Genomic DNA, 27883 nt, shown 5'->3' on the forward strand with positions numbered 1-27883 from the left:
AGTGTTGCCCATTTCGGAGGCCGCCGCCGCGTGTCCCTACGATTGCTCTTTATTTTCAGTGCTGTACGTGGCCGCAACTATGCAGCCTGCTTTCAGGGTAAAAAGTACTATTTTTTATTTACTTGTCACTAATAATTTATCTGTATATTTTTTTAAAATTATAAATATTTAAAGTATATAATACTAGTAAAATATATTTTACAACTAATCTATTTGTAAAAAAATTAAGTATGCATAATTTTTTTAGAAAAACGTAAAATTATTGGTGATAAGTAAAAAAACGGATGTACTATGTATAGTCTTAGACAGAAGGGTACTAAGCTGTGGATACCCTCGATCTCAGTGTCACGGACTGGATTCGCTTCAAATATTCAAGGTTAGATGTTGTATACAGTAATATTTAGAATCCATAATAAAAATATAAACCCTATATTCAAACAAGCCCAAGAGTAACGAAGGGATGTTTGATACGGTTCTACCTCAAAATTTGCTTCACAGATCCACCTGTCTATAGTGGAATAAATTCATCAGTAAATTAATGGCAAAAAAATGTAATATCTTCTCAACTAGGTGGACTGGTTGGTTTCTCCACATTTGTAGTAATGTTTTGATAGCTCAACGTAATTGCACAGAGAAGTAAGAAGATTTATGGGTCAAATTGCTCTATAAAATCGTGAAGTCATCTGACTTGATATAGCATCATCCATATCTATTTGTACCCTACCAAACACCTATTTATATCCAGCGACTTCATTTCAAATTCAGACCCGTAGCATAAGAATCAGTTTTCAGAGATCTCCGTACGACCGTATAATATGATCCCTTCTCCGTGCTAACTTACCTATCTCAAAGTATATAAAAAAAAAGTCCATGCCTGTACCGTTGTAAGTTTATGCAGAAATCCATACCCGTAAGATCGATTGTGTCGCCATACATTCGACTATTTCTCGATCATCTTTGTCGGACTTGAACAATGTTTCAACTGCTGCAGCCCCCCGCGTGTAAGCGTGTCCAACTTAGGAAAGCGACACGATTTTGGATAGGGGTTATCGCAATTTGCCGATCGTTTGAAGATATTTTATCACCCCACATGCTCGGAATCTCAAGCTAATTTTGCCCGTTGCCACATCTTCAGAATCTTTATAGAGGACAGCATCGGATTACGATACAACCAAAAAAAACACTGATCAAGAAAGGGATATTTGTAGATGGGTTCAATCGGCGTTGAAACATCTAGAGATTATGACCTCTTTGCAATTGGATACGACGACAACTCACTGATTTTGCAATATTGCGATACGACGACTCTACTCTTCGTCGTCGTGATATATCTTTTTATTTATTTTTAAATATGGACATGATTTGTCTGAAAAAAAATCAATTATGAGATGGACAAAATCAAGCAGAAAAGAAACGAAAGAAAAGGTAGTGGATGATGTTAATGTATATAGACACAAAGCTTTTAGTATCGACGCTGGTGTACGCGTATTTCTCCGTTTGATCTCCGGCGGCGATCCTATTTTTCTTCTACAGAAAGAACAGCAGACGGCGAGCTATGAGCGGGACACGTTCGATACCTATCCGTTGTGGCAGTTTTGTTGAGCAAACCCAAATTTTCTTCTAGCATCGTGTGGCGTACTGGCGTGGCATATCATTCGATTTTTTTTTCAGAGGAAAGTTTGGAATCACATACTAGCAAAATCTGCAAATAGATTTGCTCATCGATCAACCATCTCCCGTTCGTTGGGTGTTGCTGTTGTTGTGTCTTGTTTGGCCAACTGCCAGAGCCGGCCATACAGGATGTGTTTAGTTTTTAAATGATGTTTTGTAAAGCTATATGGTATAAGCAGGTTAAAGTAAATTTAGTTGATTGTGTCTGTTTAGATATATTGTGCTAAATTTCTATTTAGTTGATTAAGTCTAAAGTTATATGAGCAGATAAAACATTCTTATGCCCAATCAAATCAAAATAAATTAAATCATAATTACACAATATTTTTAAAAGTAAGCAATTATTAAAAACCCTGGCTCGATTATAAGTACGAGGCTGCGTTGGATTTTTTTTCCCGAGTTGTTGTTCGCACTTCCATGATTTAGTGGAACTGGTGTTAGAGTAACTACAACTTATTTCTTATTTTTGGTTCCTATTCCACTGATTAGAGAATTTTTTATATTTTTTCTCTATTTTTTAAGCGTTTCAACATGTTTCCTAAATTTGTTTTCCTATAATTCACTCACCTCTATTTTACTAATATCTTGTAACTAATAAATAACTGTTTTATATTTAAACGGTGTTATTTTCGATGGCTATATTTCCAACTGCTCTTATAACACGTGTGTTTGTGTAGTAACTGCTCTTATAAATTCTTATAACGCGTGTTCTTATATGATAACTACTCTTACAAATTCTTATAACGTGTGTTCTTATATGGTAACTACTCTTATAACACGTGTCCTTATGTGATAACTGTTCTTACAACATGTGTGCTTATGTCGTAACTGCTCTTATAAATTCTTATACTACGTACACTTATAAAGTAATTAATCTTACAATATGTGTATTTATAAGGTAACTATTTTTATAATATGTGTTCACGACGCTCTCTCTCCCTCTCATTCCCTCATCTACGCAAGAGAAGCAACATGTAAATAAGAAATATCTACCATTTGTTAGATGTGGGGAATAATATAGGATAAATAGAAGTCAAAATTAGAGAGTTGGATAATTAACCGGGTGGAGAGATTTTTTAAAACTGTTTTTGTTAAAATTTAGGATAAAGGGAGGAGCAAAGGAACCGGTTAGAGTTCTCTTAGTGCATCAGGTGGCTGCGGGGGTTTGGTAACAGCACCTGCGGAGTTCGCGAACAGGATGCGGCACTGCCGGCACACATGTTCTTGTCAGCTTATCTGCTGTCAAATCTGCAATTTTGGTGTGTCCCTGGACCCCTGGCTCTTGACAAATGCTCCATTGTGGGTGAGACCGTGAGAGCGACAAATTTGACAGCGTCAACCAGTGGTCAAAAAGACAGAGAACAGCGAGACAAGAAACTGGGCAAGGTGAATAAACTACTACTGTCTACTGCTGCTTTCAGGTACAGGTAGTATGCAACAGAGGATGAAACTGAAAGTAACTGCTGCCTAATTGCTGGTAAGAAGAAAACAAGAGAAATGTATCCAAACTTTTCAAATTGTTTTTCGATCCACACGAGACATTTACATCAAACGGCTATAAGAATCTGTACATTTTTTCCGGCTCTCTCTCTATAGGAAAATACAAACGCGGTGAACAGAAGAAACCGAGATACTCGCAAAACTTGTGACGTCACGAAAGAAACCACGTTCCGCATCCTCAAGAACCGGGCTGCGGCGGCTGAACCGGCCGCGACGCGCTACTCTCGCCGGCGGCGAGTCCCATTTCGATGTCCCTGTCCGCGTCCACATAGTGATGATGATGATGCGGCGGCTGCGGGGGCGGCGATAAGCCGCCACACCCAAGCAGCCTCCGCAGCCCGAGCGCCCGTGCCGCCTCACCCGCGACGCCGGCGACCTGCTCTTGCGACGGGGAAAGCGTCGCCAAGGCTGGCGACTGCTGTTGCGCGCGACCGGTGCTCACCTCGTCCTGGGAGCCGAAGAAGAGCACGTTGGTGGGGAAGTTGGGGGACTCCGGATCGGCCTCCGGCGTGGGCACGGCGGGCGGCGCGGGCGGCTCGTCCACGGCGGGGCACCGGCAGAGCGGGCAGGTGGAGTGCGACCGGAGCCACATGTCTACGCAGTCGACGTGGAACCCGTGCCCGCACCGCGGCAGCACGCGCGCCGTCTCCCCCGCGGCGAGCTCCGTGATGCAGACGGCGCAGTCCAGCGCCTCCCCCTTGCCCACCTCCCTGCGCGGCAGCTTCGCCATGGACTTCTCGTCCAGTCCCCCCTCGTAGCACCACGCGACGGCGCCGTCCGCTCCTCCCCCTCCCCCTCCCCCTGCGCCTCCGCCACCGCCAAACATGAAGCGCAGCCACGCCGCCACGCCGTCCCCCGACGTCGCCCCGCCCCGGTACTGCTTGGCGCAGAGGAAGACGTAGAAGCAGAGCACGAAGGTGAGGAAGACCGCCGCCACCGCAGCCAGCATCGTGATCGCCGCCGCGACCGTCGTCGCCGTCACCGCCATCGATACCACCCTCCTTCCCTTTCTCTTCAAAGAACCTTTTGCTCCTCCCTTACGCAACCAACAGCAGCCGTTCTTGGCGCACCCCTCGCCCTGCCCTGTCCTCGCAAGCTCCTCGGCGTTCGTGCAGCGAAGCTCTTGGAGACATATATTTAAGCGCGCGCTCGTGCCGTGTTGGGGTGGTGGGAATCCGAATGGTTAGCGCGACGGAGCGCACGCTACTTATACGAGGGCGGCGCGGGATTGGAGAGGATAAGACTCGACAGAGAGAGAGGGTGTGAGACCAGAAGCCGAGGCTTGGGTTTGGAGGGGAAGGTGAGCGAACGAACTGTGGAGGGAAAGCGAGGACGGCGACGGTTTTGAAAGCGTTGACGCGAGGCAGGAAGGAACCCGGCTCGCGCTCTCCGTTGGACCTCCCTCCCACGGCCGTCGTCGTCCAGTCCCTCGCGATGGCGTCGCTTATGTTACGATTCGCGCCGCTGCACCAGATGCAACCACACAGGCCGGTGAGCCGCAACACCCCACCTGGAAAGAAATTATATACAACCGAATCTTTCAAAAGACCCCTTCCTAGCACGACATGTGTCATCTTCTTCTTCTTTTCTACTCACGCTAACTATTAAATTAGAAAAATAATGACGCGTATTAGGATTTTATAAAAAAAATTATGTAAAAGATCTTATACAAATTACTTTCAGCTCGCACGGGCTCCACCGAGAGGGTGTACGTGCAGTCCCCGGCAGACGGACCACTCCAAATTGACATCTGCAGTGCGCACTCCGTGCCATGTTCCGTATACGTAGCAGTAACTCAGTGAATCAGTAACACTGTCTTTTCAGGAATCTGATTTATAAGATCAGAGGAAATTTTGCGACAACAGGAAAAGCCCATTTCCATTACTTTGATAACGAATAGTTTAAGTCTTACAACCCGATTAGACAGAGTTTGTAGGACTGAAAGAGAAAGTAGAGCAGAAATATCCCAAATCTAAGTCGAAATACAGACAGTACCAACCCAAAAGGTAACGGACATAACAGTTCTAGAAAGACAAAATAGACAGAGTTCAACATCTACTTGAGCAGGACGACCATTTCAACTAATTTGGTCACTTGCCAGAAGAGAGTTGGCAGAAGAAATTAGTGAATGATGTGACATAATCCAGTAATCCACCCAGCTTTGCCTCCATGGTTTGTGCAGAACACACAGCTAGTGTCAGATTATGGGAAAATAAATTCTATAGTATTGGGTTGTATAAAAGATTTTCTTTTCTACGATGATACATATCACTTTCCTACAAAGGTCTTTCGTAAGAAAGTCCTGTAAATTTGATTTCGATTAGGAGCGTTCTCAGCCGTCGCCAGGAAATGTGGACCGTATACCGTGAGCGTGTTGTGGTGCCTCTGGACCCAGCTGAGCTGATGGAATGAGCATGAGCATGGGCTGCCGGCAAAGGCAAGGCATGAGCTACGCTACGGGCCGGCCGGGATGGACCACCATGGCATTGTTGCCTTGGTTGGGGAGGTTCGGTATAGCGGTTTGTGCTCCGCGCCCTGTCCCTTTCCCTTCTGGTATGTGTTTTGGGGGGAAGCAACTGCACAACTGGTGAACGCCTCTGCTCTGTTCTGGCTTGGATTTTCTGGGTAGCAACTGGAGGGCGAGCGGCTAAGCTTAGGTGCGGCCGAATTCTAAGTAAGAGGCCTTATCTGACTTGATTTCAAAGTCAGGGAAGGTTGGCCAACATAGCTAACTTTGAGCGTCTTAGTTCATCTAACTCAAATTAGCCTGCCAAAAGAGAAAAGAAAAACTTGGGATTGGCTGGTAACTTAGGACCCGTTTGAATGAGAGAAATGTTTCAGATTCTAGTCAAAATTAGTGGAACTCTTGCCACACGTTGTTTTGCAAGCGATTCGAATTTAAGATAGGAGAAATGCTTCTCTTTATATACATTGCGACTGCGAGGGAGAAGAAGTGAAAAAGTGGTTTCTCTCGTTTCTGATTATTTCTTTCTTATTTACAATTATCATCATCTCTCCAGAATCAGGATCCATCAAACTAACCAAACAATTGTGCAAAGTGATTCAGATTCATCGAAAAAACTTTTTAAAAAAGAAAATAGAACCAAAACATTTTAAAAAAATCTAAAACCCTATCAAATAGGTCTTAGTTAGAGCATAGTCTTAGAATGCAGTGTACCATAACTGAAGGCACACTTCCGGTTAAACTTAGAAATCACGTGCTCTTGCAACACGGGACTTGGATTAAATGTCTTCACCACGGTAACTTAGGATTTGTTGATTACTAGTACTTAGTTTGACGTTCAATCGAGCATACTAGTCTATAAGCATTTGTACGGCCTGTCCTTACTGTGTTCTAATTAGGGATTAAAATTTCAATGCAAATTTCAAAGAATAATGAAATATCTAATTTTGTATTTTTTTTCTTTCACTGACATACAGTACTCACATAGTAGAGAATAAAAATAACCGAAATTTTGATAAAATTTTATGAATTTTGATCTTTTCACCAATAAAGAAAAAATTATAAAACAAAATTAAAATCGCTGCTCCAATCCAGTAACCCAACAGCCAAGTCGTCGCTGCCATCCCGAGCGAAAAGCCCCCGGGGCCTAGACTCTTCCAAACACGCATCAACAGCAGTCCGGTCCAGGCCAGACCTGAAGTGCTCTGAACGTAGCCTAACCCAATCAGCTGCCGACTCGGCGGCAAGGGAGCCGCACGGGGCCGAAGAGGGCTGCCCGCGCCCACTCGCGAGCCGCGACCCTTATCCCATGCCCGGGGTCTCGGCAGCGACGGGGGGATGGGTCCGGCGCCGCGCGCACGGGCGGGGACAGCGACGGGAGCCGTCCGCGCCTGGTCCCGTCCCGCGCGCCGCCGCTGACTGCTGCGCCCCGCCCATGATTCCCTTGCTGTTTTAGCTTGGAGCGCTGGGTGAATCGTTCGGCTTGCAGGTCGGCTAAAGGCGGGCAAAGTGCGACACGCCTCACGCGGCCATCATGCCGAAGGCCGCTCGCTGAGCCGGAGCCGGTGGTGGTGCCCAGCTCCGGGGATTGCTCGACCGATGGCGCGCCGGATCTTTTGACCGGCCGACGGCCTCAGAGCGGGATTTTTGCACGGCGCTTTTCGTAGACAAGGGAGGGGTGACCCTGTACGTGTTGTGCGCCGGTTCTGGGTGGTAGGGTACTGCGCTTTTATCTTGCTACGATCCTACGTGGCTTGGAAAGAGTGTATCGCGGTAGATGTTCACGTGCTTGTTTGCTTACGCCACTAAAGTTTTTTTATAGATATTTTAAATATATATTCTCTAAAATACTATTACAGTATCATTTAATACTATTATAACATCACTTATTTTTTTTTATTTCTAACAGTATCATATTGCTTACCTTCTATTTCTCTCTTTCCTTCAGATCCATAATCATTATCTGTGAATAGTATTGAGAAGAGGAGAGAGTGTGCAACAAATTTGAGATACTCCAATACTATAGTGCAGCCGACCGTAACACTGTAGCATAGAAGTCGCCTTTGCTAGAATGCATTTGAAGGTAACAAAGATGGTATCGATCCGCGCTACAATGATAGAGGAGGTAAATGCCATCTTTGTTGGAGCTAGCCTAAGCTGACAATTAGGACATCTATCCATCGCTTCTAATTGGGGATTTGTTGTTGCAAAGTGCAAACAGACATGAGTAAGCGAAGCGGGAGCACATCATGAAGTCACAAGAACACAAGGTCATGAAGTCGCACGAACACAAGCGGGGATGGTTGGCTGTTTTATAGGTCTCATGTCTCGGAGTTAAAGTTTTTTTAACCAACCCGACAGGAGAACTGCTATTGTATTAATTAGAGAAAAAAATCCGATGAGCTGACTTGCTTAGTTAATTAAGAAAAAATCAAGCAAAAACCACAAAACATAACGGGCTAACAACATTGCATAGCAGATGAAAGATGGACCAAATCCAGCAGTCCTCAAAGCCACATGAAAGGTTTCTCCTAGACAACGACTCCAAGAAGGGCATATAGGTCAAGGATATGACCTTGCACAAATGATAGTTACGCCCCTCAGATCAATAGTGTTGATCGGGGATAAAATGGTCCAATATAACAAATTCAATGTCTCATGGATGCTTCTTCCCAGTCTTCACCCTCTAAAGCTTTGGATCCTCACAAAACTCGTATTCTAGGAATCATGATACTTGCTAGATACCTCTATTTTTTCATTGTAGATCTCTGAGGGTCGTCTCTTTAGGATCCTTCGAGTTAGTGTTTTCATGGGCCACAAGGGTCGAGCCTTCAAGAACTTCGAGGTACGTGCCTTTAGGATCTGTGGGATCATACCTGGCCAATTGGGTCGATCTGGCATGGGCACGACCCGTTACGCCCGCCTAACTAACCGGACCATGCCATGTCGGGCCGTGTGCCGGAGGCTCGGCCCATGGCACGACCTGCGAGAGACTGTGTTGGGCCGACCTGAGCACGAATACGATGTGGGGGTGGGGCGAGCGAGTCGGTGGGTGGCGGGACAAAGCAGAGGCACGGGGCGACCGGGGCAAGCTATACCTAGGTTGGGTCATGCCAACATGTCGTTTTGAGGTGTTGGTTAAGAGGCGACTCGGCTAGATATGCCATGCCGTGACTACCGTACCGAGCCGCACGCCGACCTATTTGGATAGTTTTACATGGGAGTCTAGGTTTTACGATGACATGCCCTTATGAGCCCTATGCAGTGATCAGGAGCAGGGGCCTAGGGGCAGCTCCGAGGAGGCATGCCTGGGAACAGCTCCCCGAAAGCATATCAGGGTTAGCTCCCCGTAACAGCTCCCAAGGGGCTGCTCCCTGCAACAGTTCTCAGGGATAGGTCCTCATTGCAACTCATACGGGCAGCTGCCAGGGATACCTTCCCGAAGGCATGCCGAGGGACACCTCCTAGGGGCATGAGTCCAAGTATGCCAGAAAGATATCTCCAAAAGATTCTACAGTAGACTATGTGATATCAGATTATGCCGCTTCTGCAAAAATCCATCAGTCCTTCCATTCCTGCCCCTTCTTTTTTTCTTCTTCTTCAAATAATCAGCATGCGCATCTCTAGAACCTTGAGTACGGAGTTCGTACAAAATGCGAAAACTAATCATAACGCCTGCAATTTGCATCCAACACGGGTTCGGCAATGGGGGTCCTTTTCTGGTTTTCATTGCTTGTGCGGCCGGCATCCACGGGACCAGAAGCCCGAGCGGGCGTGGTTGGTCGGCTACAAAGATTTTCTGCAAAACGCCAACTCGACCTGACGTTTTTGTCGGGTTTGGACCAAGCCACTCAGCACCGCCACTAGCGCCCATGAGCTGACTCGGACAACTTATTAATAAGGATGGCAGTGTACCGTATGAGATCAAGTCTATATAGGTTTTAGACTCGATAGAGACATGTTTAATATATAAATTGTCCTGCAGGGTTATGAGGTCAGAACCCTGATTTGAGTTAGGTGTAGGATCATAACTTAATTTGTATCTACGGGTGCCCCATGAGTCCCTATTCGGATCGGGTTCAGAGCTTGATAGGCACTCATGGGTGTATCATAGGCTTCAATTCTAAAATGGTCACTCCCCCATGAGTGCCAATCAACCGGTCCTGTCGAGTCCACCATCAAATTCTTACTGGGGCTAGAGATGGTTTTAACAGCCGATTAGAATTTTAAAGCCAAATTGAATTTGATGTCTAAAATTTCAGATCAGATACATTCTAACTTCACCCGACTTAATTCGTTGCCACCCTTACTTATTAATTTGCCTTTCCCTGATGGAGCAATGAAGTCTGAGATGACGCTGTCAGCTCGTATCAGATCAGCAGGGCCGTCCCAGAAAAAACATGGGCACTATGCTAAATATTAAATTAGACCCTAAAAACAGCTACCAAATTAATTATTTTTAATAAACACAGTATAATTTTGTCTTTATGAAACGAAGATTGTATCTTGGTAAAAGAACAATACCAGGCACTACTAGACATTTAAGAACTAAAATGTAGTTTCATACATGCGTGAGGTGTTCAGACTAAACATGCTAGTTTATGCGGAAGTATGTATGGCACCAAATCCTCATGCAATACAGAAGGACTGCAAGAGAAGAACACAAAGCTGAGAAGACAAGTTTTGTGTTTGAACTCAACTAAGAAACATAGATGACATAGACGAGTGCACTAGATTGATTCATTGTCATCAAAGATGGAGCAATGAAGAAAAGAAGTTTGCAGGAGGGAGGAGAAATAGACTTGTTGGGAACCGAGCTTAGTTCGGTTGGCAAGTCATCAAGGTGATGCGAGCCGGTCGAGCATGATCCCGGCATCCATAAATAAACCTCATATGAAGACCGAATTTAGACCCTTATCTAAAAACTAGACTTGTTGCTTAACTTTTGCTCTCTAGTACCAAAGCTAACAACTAATACTTAGTCAAGAAACAAGAAAGATTAGGGGCCCCTAATTTTTTTTGCCATTGACAAATGAGGGTACACGGATGTAGTACTTGATTTCCATTATAAAAAAACTCATACAGTACCTGTACTGCTGTGCAGCGTGCGTGCAGTATGATTGCCCTTTTCATTTTTCGATATGATTTGGAAGGATCTCTGCGTTGTCCCACCCCTGCAAATGTGCATGTCCTTAGCGTGTTCGCAGGAATAAACTAGCGTTGGATCTTTCTGTTTGGTGCGACCGAGCATCCGGAGCAACGTGCTGACAAATGGCAGGTAATGTTCACGAAAGCAAATTCTATAGAATATTGTCTAAAAAGTTCTTATAAAATACCACCTATATCATCAATCTCATGATACAATAGCTGAGTTGAAGAGAAGAGATTAGATATCTGTCATCACAGAGAAAAAAAATCTTTTATAAAATCAGATTTTATAAATTTTATTTTCACATAAATACGCACCAAATAAAGAGCTTTTTAAGTGGTTGCACCGGACGGACCGTGTTGCTTGAAGAAGTGTCCAAAGCCCCCCAACACCGCACCAATCTGTAGTAGCGAATCCAAAGGCACGAAGCAGGGTGCTCATCCTTTTTCTCTTTTTTTTTCTTCCTCTTTGAGGCCTCCCAAGTGCGCCCAGGCAGGGGCTCCGCTGCCAATGTGGGCATTTCTCTGCCTAGTCCCAACAAGCAAACAAAACTGAAGAAGCTTTTCACTTTTTCTAGACTCAATATTAAGATACAAACGGTAATATCTAAATTTATATGATACCTTACTTACCACACTCTACACATGTACATTCTAGATCTATAACATATACGCATATACTGAAGAGATCAATGAAGCTCTAACTCTGTAAACGACAGGCACATCATATTCCCCTTTGCTTCACATACGCTTGAGGCTAAACCCAGACGTAGGTGCAAAATCAATAATTCAACTCCGGACCGGCCAATCAACCACCAACGAGCGAACCACCGAGCTATCAGCTCGTTCACAAAGAAGCTTTTCACTTGGCATAGTACGTCTCCTTTGTTTTTCCTCCATTGTCTGGCCCATATACATCTTGGGCCTCCTTAGGCATTTTGTCGGCCTTCCTTTTGCTGGATTCGGTCCAGGCAGAGAAATTTGGGCCGAGCCACATTGAGCCCTGGCCCTTTCTCTGTGTTGATTCCGCATTTCTGCTAGACAAAATTCAGATGTTGACGCTGACGTTGCTGCAAAATTCAGATGATGGGTTCAATTTCACTCATCCGAAAGAAAGATGGAACTCGTTATCGTGCCTGCGACGATTTATGGTGTTTTTCCTCTAAGCAAATTTTGATTCTTAACGCAAGAAGAAAACGAACTGGTTTCAATGAAGCCACTGTACATCACAGCTGAGGAGCTGAAAACACTGCACTGAACTCCTGTACCTTAAGTATTGCTAATGCTAACTGTACAGTTGCTCAATACTCATATCACTCATGTTTAGTCAAAGATAAACAATGGATGAATATTTTCCTTGCAAGGCCCCATTTGGAGTGCAAGAGCGGTTGATCGGACGTCTGCTGAGCACCATCAGAGAAAGCCGGTGACCTGAATCCTTGAACCTTATCTGTTGCGACTTGCGGCATGCACGCGTGCATGCTGAGTCGCTGACGTAGTGACATGCTGTGCAAACGTCAAAGCGCTGGGCCTTCACATGCTAGGTCCCCTTAACCATGACTTTGGCGAGACTCTGAGGGTTGGCTAACCATTTTACCTGCTCTTGTTTCTGTTAGGTTCAGAAGACTGCCAGTAGTACTGTTTAAATAGCCATATCTATTGGATCGGTGTGAGGCACGGCATGGTTCAAGTTGAGCTGGATCGGATCAGCACGGCACGACTCGATTGAGTCGGGCTGGCACGGGTACGACACGGTCTGTCCGACACATTTTGGAAAATGTGATGCACTTTTCCCCCTTCTAATAGAAATGTTTTTAACAAGAAAACTAATCAATCAAACTTATTTTTATCTATTCTCTATATTTTTTAATTTTTTTAATTTTATAACTATTTTTATTTTATTTTTCTATTTTTGAAATGTTGCTGGACCGTCCGACCCGACTATGTACCGTGCTCGAACAGGCCCGCTGTGCCGCCAGAGTGCAACCATGTCCGAACCAATTCGATCTGACACGATGGCTAACAGACAGTGCGGTGAGCCGAGGATGTAGCACACGAGCTGACACGACGCGACCTGTTACTATAAACAGATCTATCTTTCCATGTTCGTGTCATCAGAGCTTCGCAGTAGGTGGTCTAACTTCGTTATTGGTCACATCGTCTCTACCTACCTAGAATTTCTACTAACAAATTTGGCACCCTTCACAAATCACAGGTCCAATTATTGGGTTGAGAGAAAGCAATGCGTCAACATGTGGTGCAATTTTCCTTGTTGTGGGCCTATCGATCTAACAAAGAACACAATAACGCCACGCGTTAGCTTAATCTTGCTATGTTTTGGAGAAAGAAAAGAAACGATGATTAAGACGCACTTGCTGTTTAATCAGCAGCAAGACCAAAGCTGACATTCTAATGCCATGCTGGATCCGTTAATTTCCTTGCTCCAGCAATCCCGAATAAAACAGTCGCGACCAAATCGTGCAGGCGACCGTCAACAACCGTTTCCGTCCATTCGAGTAAACAACTCGATCTCGATGACGAACAGCGAAAGCTAGACATGCCTACACAGTTCCAAACCACGAGATTAAAAAAAATATATGATGTCATCTCTGCCCTGGCAAAGCTGTTGCTGTCGATTTACATTGGAATTTGATCGCTGCAGGTCTGCCCTGCCACAACGAAAATGGCACAGATGTACGACGGAAAGAAAGAAGAGAAAGCCATCTTAAGTCGCAAACAGCTCACGAAAATGACAAACATTTCGGGTGCAAACGCAGTGTGATCTGATCGTCCGATTGGGCGAGTTTGGCTACCTGTTATGACGCATGGTCTGGCGTCCACCTACAATCAATCCCTTCTAATTGATCCTAAGTATGCATAGATGTGAATATAATAGAGGGAAACGAGCGGGGAAAAGAAGAAAAGCAAAGTGATGGATCACGCCATTACGGAGTACCAGTTCAATATGCTCCATCGTTTGCAGGCTGCAATCATGCTGAGAATAAAATCACTCACTTTTGAAGGAGGGGAGCCAACACGCTCTTCCCTCCCCTGCTTTATTTCGAGTGTCACCAGATTTTGCTGTCGCCGGTAGTGCCTAGGCCGCTGATGGATTCAACGGTGGCTTTCTGCTTGTTTGGGATGAAACCTTTTCATAGAAGACTTGCAGAAATGCCATTGGAAGCGTTTCATTTCCCACGGAAACCGGGATAAACTAGGCCGATGATTTATTGGCAAAAATCCAAAATTAGACAACATAACTGAGCGTATTTGCCGAAATATATAACATATAGTTGTATTTATTAATTTAGCATCCGTATTAGGCACACGGTGGATTTTTGGTACACTGTGTACCGAAAAAGCTATTTTCAGCGCACGGTGTACCAAATACGGCACTGTTGCCTGTATTCGGCACACAATGTGTCAAAAATAGATTGTATTCGGCACACGGTGTGCCGAATATGGGCAACAGTGCCGTATTCGGCACATCGTGTGCCGAAAAACGCTTTTTTGGTACACGGTCATGCCACGTCTGTTTTTTCGGTACACGATCATGTCGGTACCGAAAAAATATTTTTCCACACACCGTGCGCCGAATACGGATGCTAAATTAATAAATATGACTATATATTATCTATTTCGCCAAATACGTTTATATATATTATCTAATTTTAGATTTTTATCCTCTTTTATCTCGTCACACTAGACTTCATGGAAGAGGATTCTCAGCTACTGGACACAGATCCGGTTCTAACATTTCGGTGGTTCGAGACGAGATTAAAAATAGAACTCTATTATTAAATATAAATAGTTCAAATCTATTTTTTTCAGTTTTTTTATCAGTATATACAGTATATATATACATACAGAACCTCTAAATTTTAGAACCTAGGACAACCGCTGGCTCGACCCCAGGGCCTGGCCCTGACTGACAGACATATCAGGGCACTAAAACCACTTGGAATCAGGCAAGATTCTGCCTCTTCTTTCACGCCACTGCAATCGTGAAAAATCATGATGAGATAAGCATATCTACTGTACCAAAACTGACGCTGGTCAAAAGGAGGAGCTCGAGAGCATACCGCACACGCGCACATTGGTATCGTGGCCAGTCAGCAAGAGCGACCTGCAGATGGACCGTGGACGACGAGGTCTCGGTATGGGAGCCACGATGCACAACAGCAGTACAGCACAAACGAAGTGAAGCGATACTTCCACGAGCTTCTTCCGTGTGTCATTGCACACACATTTTGTTAGAGAGAGGAATCAACATTAAAAGCTATGTTTCTAAATAACCTTCATCAACCAAATATGCATTTGATGTTCAGGCAGCACCTGGGGGCTGGGACATAGGATTTTTTTTAATTGGTTCATGCATGAATTGAGCTGCTTTTTTGTGAAATTTTTACAAAGTTTCTCTGAGATTCATGTGTTCGAAAAAGAGACCTGGAAATACGAATACTTCTTCTACGCGTGTTTTCTGTTTTTGCTTTATTGTCTCAGCATTTTCTCCCCTTTCACTAAAAAACCCATAATCAAGTCTCAATTATCTAAAACACTAATTAAACTGCTTAAAAAACCACGTCATTAGCCATCAAAATCTCGCCTTTACTCCAATATGAAATATTTAAACCTTTTGTTTTTTGTAAAGTGCACTTATTTAACGTTCCCTTTCCCATTTCATTCTACTCCAGCTTCCTAACACCAGTCGCTACGAGAATTTTAACGTAAAAATCATGTAAATCGGAGCTACAAGATAAAGTTACGAGCGTTTCAAATTTTAGACCGGATCCTCTGTACTGCAAAGGGCATTAAAGTCATTGACATATGAGCCTGCTCTCCCTCTAACTCATATATCAGTCATTTCAATGTATTAAGACCATCTCAATACTATTTCTTTCATTTCGTTTTATTTTTTATTCTTCTTTTTATTTTTATTACGTTTTGAAGGAATTCGTAAAGAAAAAAGGAAAAAAATATTATTCTAGAGATAATAGCTTTGAGAATCTCTTCGTGATACGAACCGTGAAGAAAAACTATTGTAACATTAAAAGTAATGAAAATCATTTTGTGAAGAGATTCTTGTTATCAGAAGGACTTCCTTTAATATGGTCTAAGGAAGTCTTTTTATGGACGAGAATCTCTTCGCGAAGAGATTTTTGTTAGATTTACTCTAACAGTTTTTTTTCACAGTTTTCGACACGAAGAGATTTTCAAATTATTCACTCTCAGTATATGATTCTCTCTTTTCATTCTACGAATCTTTCAAAAAAAAAATTGTTAAAAATGAGATAAAATAAAGTGAACGAGGACTAAGAGGAAAATTAAAAAAAAATAAAATGGAGGAAATATAGTTGCTATAAATAGGATTTATGTCGACACGGGCGAGAGAGAAAAGTAGCACTACTAGCGTACAAAAAGAGTGGAACAAAAAAGGAGAACTCTTTTCTTTCTTTCTTTTGGCATATAAGTTGGTTTGTTTCTTGGAGCCTGCAGACGAATGGTGCAGCGGTGAAGGGAGGGAGGCACGGAGGGAAGAAGGAGAGGAGCTGCAGTAGCCGCAGTCCGCAGACATGGCTGGGGCGGCCATTGGGGTGGTGGTGCTCTTCTTGGTTGCCACTTCATTTGGGGCTACTGCCAACACCGACTCGAATGATGGTGAGTGAGTTTTACTGCTTTTAATCGTTTTTTCTCTCGAAAGCATGTTTTCGCTCCGGCACATCAAGAAACGATGCATTTATGTTCGAGGTTTAGTTTGGTCTGGTTGTTTGACCAGCAAGGCATGAGAAAGCTGTGTTCTTGGTTGTTCTCCCCCTGTTCTGGTCACTCCACCGCAATTGTAGAAGGGCCGGTTTGGTACATATATCACTGGTTTCCTGAAACTTCGGTTCAGATACATGGGTTGTGTCCAGAATTCTACAGGAAATTTTCCTGTGGTATCAGTTAATTTGACCCAGGAAGTGCTGTTTCTTCAGTTTGCCGCATGCGAACATTTTTTTTCTTTTTTGGAATTCTTTTTTTTTAGGAAAAATATCCTGGAGAAGAGCAAAGTATGAACGAAACATTACGGTCATGGGACTGAAATATTAATCATCCAATGCTACTGATTTGTCCCAAATATTGTCCTTGCCTATGCAGTAAATGCCCTCAATGTCTTCTACACAACCATGAATTCGCCACCCCAGCTGACAAACTGGGTGTCCGAAAATGGGGATCCCTGTGGACAGTCATGGCTAGGGGTCACCTGCTCGGGCTCCAGAGTGAGAACAATGTGAGATAGCTGGACCTTCAGAAGGGCCGTGTTTCAGCGTCACAGCAACTTATAGTTCTCATCTGCATTTTCTTTCTCCTGAATCCTCGACAGAAAGTTATCCGGAATGCGGCTTAACGGCACCTTGGGGTACAGCATGAATCAGCTGACTGCAATAGTTGAGCTGTTAGTGAGATCTCTCATCCTCTCAAATATCAATTCGCCAATGTTTACACAGAACATGTGATTGTGTGGTATTGATCTAACTTAGTTTTTCTGCAGTGATATGAGCAACAATAATCTTGGAGGCAGTGACATCCCTTATAATCTTCCTCCGAATCTCGAGAGCTTGTGAGTCATACTTGATGTGTAACTCATCCTTCCTACTTATGTAGAACAATCTTTTTAATTAGATCTTATATAGAACCTGGCATGCAGAAATCTTGCAGGAAATAACTTCACTGGGACTGTACCATACTCCATCTCCCAGATGGTTGCACTTAGGCATTTGTAAGTTGCCTTTTGGGATTTATACTATGCTGTTTTGCTCGAGTACTTTGATGAGATTTGATCAACTTATATTTGCCGCTTTCCTTGTAGAAATCTTGGTCATAATCAGCTCTCGAACATCAACGATATGTTTAATCAGCTCACAAATTTAACAGCAATGTGAGTGAGTTTCCTTTCTTGTTGACTGCTTATGCTTGCTGTTGTTACCTTCATTGTTCCACAATCCCAGTGGTGAACTTAAACCAACTGTTCAATTTCCCAGGAATCTATCATACAACACATTTTCTGGGAATATTCCACAAAGCTTCAACTCTTTGACAAGTTTGAAAACACTGTGAGTACTCATTTTCCATAGGTTCTGTTTACAATCATGTCATCAATGAGAAAATAATCACATGGTGACAGATCCAATCTCTCATGTTTTCAGTTATCTTCAGAACAACAAATTTAGTGGCACAATAGATGTCCTTGCCGATCTTCCTCTTATTGAATTGTAAGTTGACATACTTACCACCTGCTCCGGTTACAATTTGTATTCTTAATGTAACATTTAACAATCCTTGCAGAAATGTCGAAAACAACCAATTCACCGGTTGGGTACCCGATAAACTAAAGACAATCAGGAGTTTCCAGTAAGTTCTTCACTGCAACTGTTGCGGTGGTTGCAATCGCAGGCATATGAGATGGATATAACAATTTACTCCTCATTTACAGGACAAGTGGAAACTCATTCAACAATGGTCCCGCTCCACCACCTCCACCACCACCATATACACCTCCACCGCCTCGTCGTCCTGCTGTTCCAAGTACTGGTGGTAACAATAGCCCAGCCGAAGATGGCGGGAGACACTCAAAACTGGGAGGTGGTGCAGTAGCAGGAATTGTAATATGTTTGCTGGTTGTTTGTGCATTAGTTTCATTCCTTGTGATCAAAAGGAAATCTTGGAGATTGTCACGGGGACAAGACCCTGAACAGAATGAACCTCTCAGCCCTCTTGCTTCTGGACTTAAACGTAAGTCTCACGGTAGTTGTGTTTTCATCTTACTGGTGCTGTTTCCATTATCTAAGAAAAACCTTACTGGTGCTGTTGTTCTTGGAAGGAATAGAACGCTCTTATTTTTCACAGATAATTGTGCAGCTTCTCCCTTCTGTATTATTTTCCTTGCGGAAGATGGTTAAATAATGTGTTGTCTGTCTCAAAACTATACTTTACAGAGATGAAATCTTTTAAATCTATTAAGATCATATCAATAATTGGCAAGGAAGAATTGCAGAAGACTGTTTCAACAAGTGTGAAGCCTCCAATAAAAATTGGCCTGCACAAGTCCTTCGATGGAAATGATACCACTAGCAAGTCTGTCACAAGAAAAGTAAGTTTGTCTTCCATCACAATACCTGCATACACAGTGGCAGACCTGCAGGTGGCAACAGGAAGCTTCAGTCCTGACAGTCTTATCGGCGAGGGGTCGTTTGGCCGTGTTTACAAAGCAGAACTCAGTGATCAGAAGGTGCTTCCCTATTATTAGAAATCCTTTGTTTCCTGGTTTTAATATCATATACTGACATGAGTTCCTTGTAATAAGCATCATCAGTATTAGTTTTTTTTTCTATTATGTCTAGATGATATCCTTCATTTGAGTATGTACAGTAGTAGATGCAAAAGACTAATTTCCATTTTACTATTTTCAGATTATGATCCAAACTATGGAGTTATCATCATTTTATGGTTGCAAATTTCAGGTCCTGGCTGTAAAGAAAATCAATTTTTCTGCATTCCCAAGCCACCCCTCAGATTTGTTCATCGAGTTAGTAGCAAACATTTCAAGGCTAAATCATCCAAACCTTGCTGAGGTAACCGGCTACTGCTCAGAGCATGGACAATGCTTGCTGGCATACGAATTCTACCGAAACGGTTCTCTACACGACTTCCTTCATTTGAAGGATGAGCACAAGAAACCATTATCTTGGAACAACCGTGTCAAGATTGCCCTTGGATCTGCAAGGGCATTAGAGTAAGCAAAACAGGCTGGTCAACCCTTCGTTTTGTTTTAGAACCGAATAGTTATGCCAATCATATAAAAAATTTTCCAGGTACCTACATGAAACTTGTTCACCTTCCGTGGTCCACAAAAATTTCAAGTCATCCAATATTTTACTGGATAGTGAGCTGAGCCCTCATCTCTCTGATTCTGGCTTTGCACGCCTTATTCCCAACCAGGAATTCCAGGTAAAATGTGACGCACTATAACCTCCAACTGTCTGCCGTCATTTTCAAGAACTTGTAACACTGTTTATGATCATTCATCATGAAGTGCTAATGCTATTTCTGTGAATAAATACTTTGTACTGTGAAATTTCAGGAATCAGGCGAGAATTCAGGATATAGGGCACCTGAGGTGACCATGTCTGGTCAGTACTCCCTGAAGAGCGACATATATAGCTTTGGAGTTGTCATGCTAGAACTCCTGACTGGCCGGAAACCGTTCGACAGGTGAACCCATAGACCATTTCACTGAAATATCTATCGTTTTTCATCAAATTTCTTCCGAACTTCCACAAGAACAATCTCAGGCAACTGATTTACTGACGTAACTTAGGTCATATTTGGTTTGTGACACCAGCCAGACCAAATTTTGGTTATGCCTAGATGATTTGACTAGCGTTTGGTTCAAAGCCAAAATTTAGCCGTGCCAGTCTACAGTCAACTAGCAGTGGGGGCGAGTTCTGGGTGACCAATTTGGCTGCCCGCGTTTTGGCCGGGCTGCCAAATTTTAGCTTGGTCACAAACCGAACTGCTATGTTTTGACCAAATTTTGGTATTGCTCTAACTTTGCCCATGACCAACGTTTAGCTTGGCGCTTTAGACCACGCCCAAGGGATTCCCGTCGCTGGTGAAATTCCCGTCGTCAAGGGATTTTCGTTTTCTTCAGCGTTCTAACGGTTTCACTTCACGGTTCCCATCATGAAGGGATTCTCAGAGTCATTCCCTTCAGGACGGTATTCTCTCTCTTTTCCTTTCACGATTCCCCTTGAAGGAAAGTTGTTAGAGATGAAAGAAAATAAAGGGAATGAGAAAGTGAATCAGGAAGGGAACGAAATGAATGAAATATGGTTGGAAATGGTCTTAGGGTCTGTAACCAAACAGAGCCCCTAACTGCAACATAGTCAGTCCTCTGAACTTGCTTGCTATCTGAACTTTTTCAGGTCACGGCCGCGGTCCGAACAGTCGCTGGTCCGATGGGCTACTCCGCAGCTGCACGACATCGACGCGCTGGATCAGATGGTGGACCCTGCGCTGCAGGGGCTGTACCCTTCGAAATCCCTCTCCCGCTTCGCCGATGCAATTGTGCTCTGTGTTCAGGTAAACATTATCTCCCTTGCAGCTCTCGTTTCCTCTCAAATGTAACCTTTTTGGCACCGCTGAATTGCCCGTGCTCATTCTGCAACGTCGACAGCCTGAGCCGGAGTTCCGGCCGCCGATGTCCGAGGTCGTCCAGTCGCTGGTCCGCCTCGTGCAGAGAGCAAACACGACTAGGATGCACGAGAATCGCTCCCGGGGCTACGATGAATCCGGGGACTACGAAGTTTGAGCAAAATGGATCGGAGTTGTATATACACATCGTCTGAAAAGTATTCAGAGAACTTCTTTGTGCCTTGTGCTTGTGTAAATCAGTGCCATTTTGAAACACACTTTTCTTGATCTGATCTTTCGTCTCAGCAAGGTAACAGCGTCCACTGCCCCGTGTTATGTAGGATGGCGGTGGCTATTTTGCTGCTATATTGTGCCTCTTGCATGAATGAAAATGCCAGCCTGCTTGAGAGAAAAAATGGAAAACCCACTGGCATTTTTGTGCCTTGCATTGTTTCTGACATGGTTCAATTCTTGTTGTAAGTAAACCTGCAGAAAGATGCCCAGGATCAACACATCTGGGCTCCCTTAGTGTTGGGGCTGTACACGATTAAAGTCTGTTTGGCAGAGTTTGTAGAGCAGTTTTTCGGTTAGAATTAGTGGAGCTCTGATAAAGTGCAGTTTTCAGCTTTTAGTTCACTGAGTGAAATTCGTTAGAATAATTCTCTGAAATAACTAGAAGCTAGGGAGCTGAAAAAATAGTTTTCGTTGATTCATTTCTCGCACAGAATTACTTACTCTATATAGTTTATTCTAAAAAATTACTAGAGTATCATTTTTAGCTACAGAATCACTTCTATCAGAAAATCACTCTCTATAAAAAAATTTAAATAAAAAAACTATACCAAACAATCTCTAAATCGGCCTATAAAAGATTCTCTCACCAGGAGCGCCACCTTTGGGCCTTGGAAGTGGCTGTGGAGATCGTGGGCTCCCCTCCGGTACAAGTATTTCTTTGTGGCAGGTGATGCTCAATCGGTGTTGGATAGCTATAAGAAGCGTGGAGAAGAGGCTACGCAACATCTGCTAACTTCATGCGTCTTCTCTAGGCAGCTATGGTTCTTGTTGCTGTAGCGCATTGGTCTCCAAGGCGTCGTGCCACAGCCCCACGATGTCATGTTTTGTGGTGGCGCCGAGCAGCTCGCAGGGTCGACAAGCAGCTCAAGAAGGGATTCAATTCCTGATTTGGAAACACTAAGTAAGCGGTGTCCGCCGTACAGTTCAACCCTAAGCTTGTTTTCCTAAAAAAAAAGCAATTAAAGACAGAACAAGAGTGTGGTCTACTTAACTAATGATAAAACAACATAGCACATGGAAACCATCCACGCAGCGTCGTAAACCGTAAGACTCGTGATCCACTAAGAGTGGGTGCATTAAGATTTTAAAAACTATTTAGCTTAAAGTAATATGATAAATCTAAATTAATTTATATCTAAATGTGACTAGTGAGGTCATGACCGTGGTCCAAGCAAGTCAATGGTCCTATGGGCTGGCTACTATGGTCGACCCTGCGCTGCAGGCTTTACCCTTCCAAATCCCTGTCTGCTTCGCCGATGCAATTGCGCTATGTGCCCAGGTATACATACATTCTCCCGTCGTCCTGCAACATTTTTTGACACTGCTGATGCTGATGCTCGTCCTGCAACCTCAACAGTCTGAGCCGGAGTTCTGGCCAGCGATGTCCGAGGTCGTCCAGTCGTTGGTCCGCCTTGTGCAGGGAGCAAACATGACGAGGGTGCACGAGAATCACTCATGGCGCTACGACGAATCCGGGGACTCTGAATTTTGAGCGAAACAGAGTTGTATATAGTAATATGCTCATGATCTGGAAATTAATCCAGAGAACTTTCTTGCATTGCCCTGTGACTGTGTAAGAGTTTGTTTGTTTTAGTTTTAGATTGTGAGAATTTAGTTTAGTACGGAGAATGTTCGGAAGATCTTTTATATCAGATTGTAAATTGAGATTTTACAGTACAACTTGATTTATAGATTATGAGAATTAACTTTTATATTAGAATTATTTGTTTTTATTTTTACTTTTAGAGCTAGAATCTATAATTAGAATTAAAACAAGCAGGACGTAAATCAGTGTCGTTCTGAAACACTCTTTCTTGATCTGCTCTTTCATAAGCTCACCAAGTCAAGATGGCAAGATGCCTCATGTTATGTAGGGTCGCAGCGAAGGATTTGCTGCAGCAGTGTCGTTGTCACCTGAAAGATAATGCATGCCAGTGTGCTTGAGAGAGAAAAATGGGGCAGTAATCATCCACGTTGTCTGTACTCCTGTATCGTTTTTGGCTTTCTGACATGGTTCAGTTTTGTCCTTATCAGTAGATCAAAGGATACAGTTCAGGCCGAGTTTGGATCAGTTGCCGTCACTTGACTTGCCTGGCTAGATAATAAATCAGACATTTGATTCGTTTACTAGCTGCCTCGATGCCGGTGCTTTCTAGCTTTTTTTTTTTAGCCCTAACAAGCCAAATTAGCTCTCCGTCAAAAGTAAGTCTAGCCTCATTAGCGCTCAGAACCAGGCGTTATTTCCCAATGCAACCGTGTTTTCCCAATCTTACAGATCATGAGATAACTAGTAAGGTGATCACAATAATAATATGGTCAGTCTCGCTATAATATTTTATTATGATAATATTTAATTAAAAATTAGATTTTTTAGTTTTTTATAAGGTTAATATCATTTAGTTATAAAACATATAAAATTAAAAGAAAAAATAAAAATTATATTAATAGAAAAGAAAATTATTTATGCTTTAAACTTGTACCGAATCATATACACGTATTGGTTCGATTCATATGTGTTTTGATCAATTGTCAAAATCGTACACCTGGTGTATGCAGACCAACCAAAATCAGAATACGTTTATCTTATCTGCACATTGTGCCTTACCTACTGCCTACTTGATGTGATGACCTTGAGTTACACCGCACTTCTTAATCTATTACTATGTATCTTAGTAAGAACTTTGAATTTTTTATTATTAATTTTAGCTATTGATTAATTGTATTTTACATTGACTCTTTATTTAGGTATTTATTCTTTATAATAATTTTATTATTTATAATACTATATTTGATATGTATTCTTATTTTTTCTATTCCAACCTCAATTTTAATTATTATTTAATTTATTTTATTTGAACTCTTTATTGCTTTCCAAACCGTTTGGAAATCGAACTACTAATTTTTCATAATTTATAATTCCAAATTAAGGTATTTATTAAACATATTTGATACATACTATTTAGTTTTCAAATTTAGTTATTTAGATCGTTATAACAATAAGTGATATGGACTCTCTGGTTTAATATAGATCGTTAGATGTTTATAACAATAAGTGATCTAGATTTTTTTTCGTTTTTTAATTAATGTGGTAATTTCGTATTTTTAAGAGCGAATGTGGTGATTTTTTCTTTTTAAAAAAATAATAATATAATAGATAATACGGGCGGAAAAGCAAACGAATGAATCGAAGTACATTCATCTCGGCTAACCGCACGGCACGGCAGGGCCCTGCTTCCGCGTTGGAACGGGGCGTCCCGGCCCAAACCTACCCAACCCTCCACGTTTCGGCCCAGAGGTGGCCAAATGGCGGCCCGGTCCGGCACGGAATGGGTCCATTAAGATACGGCCCGTTTAGATACGGCCCGAAATAACCGTGCCTCGTATCGGCCCATTTAATCCGGCCCATTTAACCCGGCCCACTTGGCCACCTTTGGGCCCGTGGGACTCTACCTACCGGCTTTGCCCTTGCATCAAAGATCAGATGGACAAACACAGCACGGCCGCCGCCCTTCCACTCTGCTGCCGTGCAAGGGGCCGTTCCAACCGCCTCGCGGCCGCCCTTGCGCCGCCCGTCCGAGCGGACAGGCACGGGCACCGTCGACGGGCCCGGGTAAGCTTCTCTCCCTCTCCCTCTGCTCCAACCTGCAGGGAGCTAGTGAGAAAGGCGCGACGGGAGAGCGGCTGCTGGCAGGAGAGGCTGGGCGGGCGACGGACTGAGCATTAACAATCTGCGGGTATTGTAGCACGCGGCGCTGTTTTTGTGATTTTGTATCTTTTATGGCTGCGTTTCGATTTCTCAAGCCAATTTGGTAGAGAGGGTGAAATGTGAACTGAAACAGTGTGTATCAATGTATTATGCTTACCAAAATTGACATCGAGTCGATTTTAGTACAGTGAGAATTAATTTTCTTAGTCTGATTTTAGGACTTGGTAGCTAATCTTCAGATATGAGGAGGTTTTTTGTTGGCAAGCGAGCTATTTAGCGTACTTGATGGATTGCCTTGTTGGCGTGATAAGCACATTTCAGTGGAACCTTCCATGCTTATTCAATGTCAAATTTTAAAGCTATAGTTTTGCATTAGTGCCCATATTTTTATCTTACAAGGTCTCTTTTGGGTGTGTGATTGGAATTTTGGTGCCGAATTGTCTTTGTTTTTCATCCATGAGTGACGAGTCTACTTTTAACTAGTGTGGTTGTCAACTTTACGTGCAAGATACATATGTCAGCTTGTTGGTGATTATTATCTTTTGTTGGGGTTTCTCAGGCTTCAAATTTGTCCTTTATCTGCTACTGACCAGATGTGAAGGATTGATGCTCTCGTGAAAGATCCAACAAGGATATAAGTTGGTTCAAGCACTAGCTATCTTGATTCTCATATGCCCAACGATGCTCCTGCATGCTAAGGAATCAACTAGGAAGATGTATTCAGCTGCTAAGAGCTACTATGGAGGACTAGTGTCATCACCTGCACTTTCAGGTACTGTTCCAACCTGTGCCTTTTGGGTTCCTCTACCTTCCAATCAGGAACAGCTCTAACTCAACCCTCCCCCCCGGGTACTATTTTGTTTAACAGTATTTGATCTTAGGCATTCTCTCAACTCCTCAAAGAAATCTTCCAAACACGTTATTCCATGCAAGGCTCGTTCGTTTAAGCAATTTTCGCTCGGGGGCAGTTCTGCCGACCAAGAGATTGTGATTGCTATGGGAAGCAATGTAGGGGATAGAGTCAGTACATTCAACAAGGCATTGCAAATGATGAAAAACTCAGGTGTGAACATCACTAGGCATGCCTGCCTGTATGAGACTGCCCCTGCTTATGTGACCGATCAGCCGCGGTTCCTTAACTCTGCCATTCGGGGCACAACTAAGCTGGGACCTCATGAGTTGCTTAAGAAGCTAAAGGAAATCGAGAAAGATATAGGGCGCACTGGTGGAATAAGGTATGGCCCAAGACCAATCGATCTAGACATACTTCTATATGGTAACTCCCAGATCAATAGCGAGACCCTAATTGTGCCACATGAACGCATCCATGAAAGGCCATTTGTTTTAGCACCTCTAATTGACCTTCTAGGTACATCCACTAAAGATGGTGTCGAAACAAGTTGGCACTCTCTCTCGAAGTGCAGTGGGGGGTTCTTCGAATTATGGAATAAACTTGGTGGTGAATCTATAATTGGAACAGAAGGTATTAAAAGGGTATTACCTGTTGGGAATCGTCTATTGGATTGTTGTGAGAGAACCGTCATCATGGGGGTCCTTAACCTGACACCAGATAGCTTTAGTGATGGAGGTAAGTTTCAACAAGTGGAAGCTGCCATTTCTCATGCCAAGTTATTAATCTCAGAAGGTGCAGATATCATTGATATTGGTGCTCAATCCACCAGGCCCTTTGCAATGAGATTATCTCCAAACGAAGAGCTTGAGAGGTTGGTTCCTGTTCTGGATGAGATCACAAAAATTCCTGAGATGGAGGGCAAGTTGCTCTCAGTGGATACATTCTATGCGGAAGTCGCCATGGAAGCTGTGAAAAGAGGAGCCCATCTGATTAATGATGTATCTGGTGGACAGCTTGACCCGACAATTCTTAAAGTTGTAGCTGAACTTGGAGTTCCATATGTTACCATGCACATGAGAGGAGATCCCTCAACCATGCAAAATGAACAGAATTTACAGTATGGTGATATCTGCAAGGAAATTGCTTCTGAGCTATATACACGGGTGAGAGAAGCAGAGTTATCTGGGATTCCTTTGTGGAGGATAGTTCTTGATCCTGGCATTGGGTTCTCCAAGAAATCTGGACATAACCTTGAAGTGATTATGGGTGTGGAGTCCATTAGAAGAGAGATTGGTAAAATGAGCATAGGTGCTTCACATGTGCCAATATTACTGGGATCCTCAAGGAAAAGATTTTTAGGTGAAATATGCAATCGTGCCAATCCAGTTGATAGAGATGCTGCTAGTGTTGCAGCTGTGGCAGCTGGGATTTTGAATGGTGCTAACATAGTACGGGTTCATAACGTTGGATATGGCGCAGATGCTGCAAAGGTCTGTGATGCATTGTGTAAGGCGAGAAGATTACGAGAGAAATGTACCACCTGATGAAATATATACTGAACTCCATTTTTGTACAAGGTGCTGTATGATAGTTACTCTGCTGCCAAATGGGATTCTCATGTTGTCCCTGAACTATTAATTTGTAGATATAGGTCTTTAAACTTGTCAAGTGTGCCACTCGAGATCTAAATATCACTAATCAGCATATCCATGGCTACGTGGCGTGCTAGTGTGGTCTTTTTGTTTCATTTGATCATTAACTTTTTCGACACTTTTAGTTAAGATTCAGCATTTTGTATACAACCAATTTCTCAAGGTCAGTATGTTGATGTTTAAAATATGTGTTTTGTTCCAAAAAAATCACAAGTGTTGTATGATTCTTCGGCAAATGCTTGCGAGTGGTGCATGAACTTTTTGTATTCGTTTTTTTTTTGTGTGAACGAGCTGCAATAAGAAATTTTGTTGAACGACTTTGTTGCTCATGATCAAAATGTCATCTTCACTTTGTTATACTTGTTTAGGGACTCGTGCATTACTCGCTGAATTATACAACTTGATATATTTGCTTTTCAAAT

The 27883-nt window shown here is 43.1% G+C and overlaps 2 protein-coding genes across 7 annotated transcripts; one reads left to right on the plus strand and one right to left on the minus strand.

The window, feature by feature from the left end:
• Positions 1-3146: 3146 nt before the first annotated feature.
• LOC133889972 (E3 ubiquitin-protein ligase EL5-like) lies at positions 3147-4593 on the minus strand. Its single transcript, XM_062330399.1, has one exon. The coding sequence runs from the start codon at positions 4157-4159 to the stop codon at positions 3350-3352; it is 810 nt and encodes a 269-aa protein (XP_062186383.1). The 5' UTR covers positions 4160-4593; the 3' UTR covers positions 3147-3349.
• Positions 4594-16182: 11589 nt separating this feature from the next.
• On the plus strand, positions 16183-27556 carry LOC133890705 (folate synthesis bifunctional protein, mitochondrial-like). Of its 6 annotated transcripts, XM_062331208.1 has the most exons (18): positions 16183-16441; positions 16922-17054; positions 17148-17219; positions 17316-17384; positions 17472-17543; positions 17634-17702; positions 17806-17877; positions 17971-18036; positions 18110-18175; positions 18258-18556; positions 18760-19052; positions 19285-19556; positions 19636-19771; positions 19905-20035; positions 20749-20905; positions 21000-21102; positions 24911-24937; positions 25825-27556. In XM_062331208.1, exons 1-18 carry the CDS (start codon positions 16357-16359, stop codon positions 27351-27353), a joined length of 3651 nt encoding a protein of 1216 aa, XP_062187192.1. In that variant the 5' UTR covers positions 16183-16356; the 3' UTR covers positions 27354-27556. The 6 variants fall into 6 exon arrangements, with proteins under 6 accessions (XP_062187192.1, XP_062187186.1, XP_062187190.1 ...); XM_062331202.1 differs by lacking the exons at positions 24911-24937; positions 25825-27556 and having other exon boundaries at positions 21000-21379; XM_062331206.1 differs by lacking the exons at positions 16183-16441; positions 16922-17054; positions 17148-17219; ... (12 more) ...; positions 21000-21102; positions 24911-24937 and adding exons at positions 24722-24860; positions 25516-25728.
• The last annotated feature ends 327 nt before the right edge of the window (positions 27557-27883 follow it).

This window comes from Phragmites australis, chromosome 14, assembly GCF_958298935.1.
Source record: "Phragmites australis chromosome 14, lpPhrAust1.1, whole genome shotgun sequence".
Classification (NCBI taxonomy): Eukaryota; Viridiplantae; Streptophyta; class Magnoliopsida; order Poales; family Poaceae; genus Phragmites; species Phragmites australis.

Coding starts and splice junctions, on each gene's coding strand:
- LOC133889972 (XM_062330399.1), bottom strand. CDS start 4,159: ATGGCGGTGACGGCGACGACGGTCGCGGCGGCGATCACGATGCTGGCT.
- LOC133890705 (XM_062331208.1), top strand. CDS start 16,357: ATGGCTGGGGCGGCCATTGGGGTGGTGGTGCTCTTCTTGGTTGCCACT. Junction 19,053..19,284: donor CAGAACTCAGTGATCAGAAG/GTGCTTCCCTAT, acceptor TGCAAATTTCAG/GTCCTGGCTGTAAAGAAAAT. Junction 24,938..25,824: donor CGACGGGAGAGCGGCTGCTG/GCAGGAGAGGCT, acceptor TTTGTTTAACAG/TATTTGATCTTAGGCATTCT.